The sequence below is a fragment of the Toxorhynchites rutilus genome, chromosome 2, assembly GCF_029784135.1.
Source record: "Toxorhynchites rutilus septentrionalis strain SRP chromosome 2, ASM2978413v1, whole genome shotgun sequence".
In the NCBI taxonomy this organism is placed as follows: Eukaryota; Metazoa; Arthropoda; class Insecta; order Diptera; family Culicidae; genus Toxorhynchites; species Toxorhynchites rutilus.
The window spans coordinates 151,868,451-151,875,660 of NC_073745.1; the positions used below are offsets into that span (position 1 = coordinate 151,868,451).

The following is a 7,210-nucleotide window of genomic DNA, read 5'->3' on the forward strand; positions in this document are numbered from 1 at the left end:
GGACAATTATTTTGTCCCAATTCAACGATGCCTGTGGAGAATATCGCCGGCAAACATCGAACATGCACATTAGCACTTTGATCGACTTTATCTTAACAATTTGTTCAAGTTCTGTTACCTGTTTATACTTGTAGCACTATCACGCTTTTTCTCGATTTTATTCTACGCGCCACACAAAATTATCCTACTATAATTACAAAATTTAATATCTGGAAACAAAACGTTAACTTTCAAAAATGCTTACTTCAAGCCTTCTAACACGAACAAACTAATCACGATCAAAGTCACGCACTTCCACCTTTTTACGCTATCAGCAGACGAATATGCAAGCCCGGAACTCCTCAGAAAATTATCCCCTCTTGGGGTGTTCGATGACTTGTTCCCAACGAGATGCCAACTTCATAATACCCCTGTTATAGAAGCTCGCTTCCTTATTGGCAAAAAACTCGGATAGCCAATTTTCACAGGCCTCTTTTGTGCCTAACTTCTGACTACCTAGCTCGTTCGCCATGGACAAAAACAGGTGGTAGTCACTTGGTGCAAGGTCCGGACTATACGGCGGATGCAAAAGAACCTCCCATCCGAGCTCCCGGAGCTTCTGGTGCGTCACCAAAGAAGTGTGTGGCCTGGCGTTGTCCTGATGGAAGACAATGCGGCCTCTGTTTATCAAAGATGGCCTCTTCTTCATGAGTGCTACCTTCAAGCGGTCTAGTTGTTGGCAGTACAGGTCCGAATTGAGCGTTTGGCCATAGGGAAGCAGCTCATAATAGATTATCCCTTGACAATCCCACCAAACACACAGCAGAACCTTCCTGGCCGTTAATGAGGGCTTAGCCACCGTCTGAGCCGCTTCAGCGGGCTTCGACCACGACCGTTTGCGCTTCACGTTGTCGTAAGTGACCCACTTTTCATCGCCAGTCACCATCCGCTTCAGAAACGGGTCGATTTTGTTGCGATTCAGCAGCGATTCACATGCGTCGATACGGTCAAAGATGTTTTTTTTTTGCGTCAACGTGTGTGGCACCCATACATCGAGCTTCTTTGTGAATCCAAGCTTCTTCAAATGGTTAATAACGGTTTGATGACTTATCCCCAGCTCTTGGCCGATGCTACGGCTGCTACTATGCCGGTCTTTCTCGGCTAATTCAGCGATTTTGTCGCAATTTTCGACGACAGGCCTTCCGGAGCGTGGCGCATCTTCGACGACCTATACACCAAAACGAAAACGTTGAAACCATCGTTGTGCGGTGGAAATGGAAACTGTATCGGGTCCATAAACTGCACAAATTTTATTGGCAGCTTGAGATGCATTTTTGCCTTTGTCATAGTAGTACTGTAAAATATGTCGGATTTTCTCTTTATTTTGCTCCATATTTGCGACACTATAACTCACGAACGACTTAACCAAACAAAACACTGTCAAGGACTATATTATAGCACGCAAAAATACCTTTCCAACAAGCTATAGAATGAATCGATACAATGAATACAACTAGAACTACGCGCTTACAACGACACCTCGCGGAAATACCGCAGGACTTTTTTGACAGCCTAATATCATGGACCAATCAGCAGAGCAGTTTTTAAAACGTATTCCGATTTTGTCATTTCAAGTGCCGGAAGCTATTTTAGACATGAGAAAATGAGAAAAATTACAAGTCCTTCTAGGTGATTTTAGTCTAGCTTTTTTGTTAGATTATCTTTAAGGCATCACAAATTTTATTATAAAAAAAAACTAGACTATCAATTTGTGGTGAGAAAGCTATTTTTTTTTGTGAAATTCACGAAAAAAATCAACTTTTACTTAAGGTGTCCGTCTTTACCACCCTTCCCTAGATACATATGCGCTTCATATTAAATGCAAATAATTACGACTCCATATTTTGTGTTGCAATACAAACATACTTTGTCTATTACTCCACCTCGATAAGTAAACATTGGTATGCGAGAATCAAACGGAAATTCTTCGGCACCAGTACAACGCCTTGTTTGGCACCACTGCACTGATGTGTAACGGATTTTCATTGTTCTCGAATAAAACGCTCTGACGGTGGGTTTAGACTAGGGATATATTCATGTGAAGAAATATGATGAGATTTATAGAAATCGCATCATCCGTTTACACTAGCGCGAACTTATATGATGAATATATTAATATTTTCGGTGAATTTCTTCACCTGAAGTAGAACTGCATTCAACTTTAGTGATTACTCACCAGCGTTCACATATGCCTGAATTTATTCTATTCACAGTAATCCATCTATAGCTATAGATCTCTTTAATGTAAACGTGCCGTGAGACCTGATGCTCTTCGAAAACCGATGTGCTCTGCATTCATTACGTGAAAATTCGTGTAGTGCAGACGTGTTGAATTTTCAGCTGAGAAATAAACGTTTCCGCTGTTTTAAAGTTTTAACTCCGTGCTGATTAGTGTATCACAGGTTTTTATCACTGGATTGAAAATTATAACTGTACATTCCATAGTGTCTTCCTTATTTGGTAAAACAAAACGAGTATTGCATCAAAACCTCGTGTTAAAATATTTTTTTTTGCAGAAAACGAAAATGAATTCTTTTCGTACTAACTACAGCAGGGATTCGTTCCGCGGTGTGAAACGTTCGGGAATCGACTTGAATGGTTACGGCGGAGCTAATGATGGTAATCGTAATAAGTGGTCCATGGGAAGTAAGTCTCTGCCGAAAATTAACTGGAACGAGATTCATCTAGCTCCATTTACGAAAAATTTCTATCGTGAGCACGAGATTATTGGTAACCGCTCCAATCACGATGTTAATCGCTTTCTGGAAAAGCATGGCATAACAACTATTGGGCCATGCCCTAAACCAATAACCGGATTTGACGAAATCGATTTACCAGACTATATATGGAATGAAATTCAACGACAAGGTTTCCGGGAACCAACGCCAATCCAAGCTCAGGGCTGGCCTATTGCTCTAAGTGGGTTGAACATGGTCGCAGTCGCCAAGACCGGCTCTGGTAAAACTCTCGGGTATATGTTACCCGCTCTAATCCATATAACACAACAAAAATTCGGTACCGACAAACGCAATCCTACGGTTCTAATACTGGCACCTACTCGGGAATTGGCCCAACAAATTCAACAGGTAGCAACTGATTTTGGATCGGCTTTGAATGTTCGCAATACTTGTTTGTTCGGCGGCTCAAGTAAAATCCCTCAGGCAAATGATCTCCGCCAGGGAGTGGACATTATAATTGCAACGCCCGGACGGCTGATTGATTTTCTAGAAGTTAGAGCGACTACACTCCAACACGTTACATATTTGGTATTGGACGAAGCTGATCGTATGCTGGATATGGGTTTTGAACCCCAAATAAGAAAGATTCTTGAGCAAATACGCCCCGACCGGCAAACGCTCATGTGGTCTGCAACATGGCCACAACAAGTGAAGAGACTTGCTCGTGACTTTCTGGGAAATTTTACCCAGATAAACGTAGGCTCTTTAGAACTGTCAGCTAATCATAATATAAAACAGTATGTGGAAATTGTGGAAGAATCCGATAAGACCAAGACTCTTGGTAGACTGCTTGAGTACTTGTATTCAGGAGGCAGTCCGGGTCGAATAATAATTTTCGTCACAACTAAGCGTAAGTGCGATCAAATCGCTCGAAATCTACATCACCACGGACTAGATGCCGTTTGTATGCATGGTGACAAAACTCAACAGGAACGTGAAAGAGTATTGAATCAATTCCGCAGTATGAGCAACTGTATTCTGGTGGCCACCGACGTGGCCGGGCGTGGTCTCGATGTTGATGGTATTAAGGTGGTCATCAATTACGATTTCCCACGTCAGATTGAAGATTACATACACAGAATCGGTCGTACAGGACGATCCAACACGACTGGCGAGGCTTACACTTTCTTCTCGTCAACTGACCGTAAGCTGGCAGGATCATTGATAGCTATTCTGGAAGAAGCTAAGCAGAATGTAGCACCTGAGCTTCATAAATGGAGTTGCGCGAGTGGCACAGAGCGTTATGGAAGAAGACACCAATTTGGAACTACTAACGGAGGACATTACGGTAACCGAATGTCTTTGTCAGACAATCGATACGGCGGAAATTCGAACGGATACAATGAAAATTCCCACGGATTCGATCGATCCTGTACTGAATACAGCGGAGGTTCAAATGAATATTCAAATTATCGCAACGATTACAGGCAGTAGGAGTTAAAAATCCAACATTAACATGTTTAAACAAAATGTAAGGATTGTATGACTTGTTTTGCAAAAAAATTAATTCGATTCGTTCATATATTTGTTGGAAGATTTATAAAAACTGCGAATAAATAATGTGTTAAGTCACATTGAAATGCCTTACTCAATTGAGTCATTTGTTTGTACATTATAAAGCGACCTGTTTTGCCATGATTTTTGTTTTACTGATTCCAAATAAACTTCCAATTTTTCTGAAATATATCTAAATATATATATATATATATATATATATATATATATATATATATATAAAATGGAGTGATGTCTGTCTGTCTGATTCTTATGGACTCGGAAACTACTGAACCGATCGACATGAGAATTGGTATGTAGGGTTTCTGGGGTCGGAGATAGTTCGAGACCCCTCCCCCCTCTAAGGGTGGTGGCTGCCATACAAATAAAACACAAATTTCTACATTACTCGAGAATTAATCAGGCAAACGAAATAAAATTTGACATGTGTCTCCCCCACCGCTACTCGCTACTCTAAGGGGTAGCTACATACGAAACACAAATTTCTGCATTACTCGAGAATAAATTAAGCAAATAACATCAAATTAGGTATATGGAGGTTTTAGGGGGCACAAAACATTTCTATGGTGAATCGACACTTCTCCCTCTCTAAGGGGAGGCTACCATACAAATGAAACACAAATTTCTGCATAACTCGAAAACTAATCAATCAAATGGAGCCAAATATGGCATGTGATAGTTTTTAAATATGAGAAATGTTTCTATGATGGTATGACACCCCTCCCTGCTCTGAAATGGATAGGGAGTCCCGTAAAAATAATTCAACAAAACATGACATTCTAACACACATTCTAACAAAACATGACAATTGATTTTTGACGTAGGACTACGTCTTTCATTTCTATACCGGGGTTTAAAAACAAAGTTTCGAAAACGAAAGCGTTACGCCGGAGACCGAAATTTTGAGCGTTAATAGCTCTTAAACAATTGAACGAAATGGTATGATAAACACTTAATTCGAAAGATAAAATGTCTACGCGTCATATACTTGTTACTTTTTCATCCAAAAACTCGTTTCAATAGTTAAAATTGCTTTCAAAACAGGCTATTGAAATCACCAATCGGTATATAAGCGAGCGCCGCTCGTAAACCCACTCAGTAGAGACGAATGACCTTTGGGTTAAAGTCCCTTCAAAAACATGAACAGAACAGAAACCCACTCAGTTATAATTGAACAGCGATTGGAGCATGTTGTCGCTGTTGTGATGAAGCTAACTTCGTGTATCTTGAAAGCGCTGATGAACGGTGTCACCAAGAGCCTGTTTGTGCACATTAGGCCAGAAGGAAATCCATCTGGAGGAGAGTGATGTCACTGTTCCGCTTGAAACATCGTAGCAGCCACCACACATACATACTCGCGCGGAACCCTCGTTGCTATCATCGTTGCTGAAAAATAATGTACTAGTTCGCCAGGGAATTGAAAAATACATTCATGCGAAAGAGTTGATTTTAATGTTTTCTATTCATATTGGATGCATAAAATGAAAAACGGAAAATGTTTCACATAGCGAAAATCATGTAATTTTCGAGCGATTATTTGCTTCCTACTCATATAATGCTGCGACCAAATACATTTCGTTTTGGATTTTTCAATCAAGTGCGATCAAAGTAAGACCACGTCTTTCGGCAATTTATTAGAGGTGCAATGAATCTTTAGGAATTTCCGCTCTACGCGCACTGGCAAACGATGTTTACTCAACAATTTCTCAAACGAGAAATGGGTGTTGTGAGAAAGGATTAGCGAACGCAAAAACGACAAACGTGAGAAAGAGATGTTTGGAAGTTGGCAATTGGCAAAGTACGTAGAATAGAAGGTAAGGGATATCTCCTGTGTATACACACGGAGAGCGCATGTGTTACACACACAACGAAGTTAGTAATAACAAATCCTCAATTAGTTCGAAGTACTGAAGTTTTTTCAATATTTCTCGATTTTAAAAGTTCCAAAAATCCTGAAAAGAGACAAAATCGCAAGTCGTGCCGACGGTAAACACGATAATATACCGCTTTTTCTTTCTTTCTTTCTTTGTTTTTAAGAGGCTTTAAACTTTTGCAGTTCATTCGCCTCTACCGCTTTTTCAGTGCAAGTATGTTTTTATGTGGTTTTTTATCGATTTCATACTGAACAGGTTTTGTTTACTTCAGCGAAATGTTGAAGTACCACGTCCCACGATGCCGGAACAGAATAATTTCGAATGAGATAAACTAATCGGAGACGTTTTCAGTTATCCCATGCATTCGCTCCATGGATCGGGAACGGGAACGACACTGCTTCGATATAACCTCTCAACACATTTGCTTATCGGATTGCATTATTTTTATAGTACAGGTACGATAATTCTACAGTTTTAAATTTTAAAATAATTAAGTAAACTGCTATTTCATCATTTATAAACATTTTTGGAGACAGTTCTTGTATTATAATTTGAAAAATTAAAAAATGTTTAAATTTATATAGATTCGATCGATGGTTTATTACTATTTCTTGCTTTTTTCCTTTGCCTACCACACTTGAACAAAGCAGGGAGTAGACTACCTTCTTATTCCACGTACTTTGGGCAATTGGCAGAAAACATCTTCATTTTATCTTTCGAATAATGTGATTCATACCACTTCGTTTTGCCAGAGAGAGATTATTAATGCTCAAAGGAGGAATCGAGTCCTCCGAGGAAATTACCCAGCGCAAATTAAATTCGACTATCGATTGCGGCATTCGTACACAAATAATTTTATAATGCAGTTTCATCAAAGTGATTTATTTGATATGGGGAGATATTCACTACATCATGTCATGTATTTCATATTCTTGGTCCCAAACAAACGAGTCCTCACGGTGCGAGAGTAGAGTAAGAAATGAACAAAAGCAAAGGAAGCGTGATATTATAAACCTTCAAAGTATTGGCGATCTAACGCAAAAC

The 7,210-nt window shown here is 39.7% G+C and overlaps 1 protein-coding gene across 1 annotated transcript; it reads left to right on the forward strand.

The window, feature by feature from the left end:
* The first annotated feature begins 2,108 nt into the window (after positions 1–2,108).
* Positions 2,109–4,364, forward strand: LOC129767578 (ATP-dependent RNA helicase p62-like). Its single transcript, XM_055768619.1, has 2 exons — positions 2,109–2,499; positions 2,556–4,364. The coding sequence occupies exon 2, from the start codon at positions 2,565–2,567 to the stop codon at positions 4,209–4,211; it is 1,647 nt and encodes a 548-aa protein (XP_055624594.1). The 5' UTR covers positions 2,109–2,499; positions 2,556–2,564; the 3' UTR covers positions 4,212–4,364.
* The last annotated feature ends 2,846 nt before the right edge of the window (positions 4,365–7,210 follow it).

Coding starts and splice junctions, on each gene's coding strand:
- LOC129767578 (XM_055768619.1), top strand. CDS start 2,565: ATGAATTCTTTTCGTACTAACTACAGCAGGGATTCGTTCCGCGGTGTG.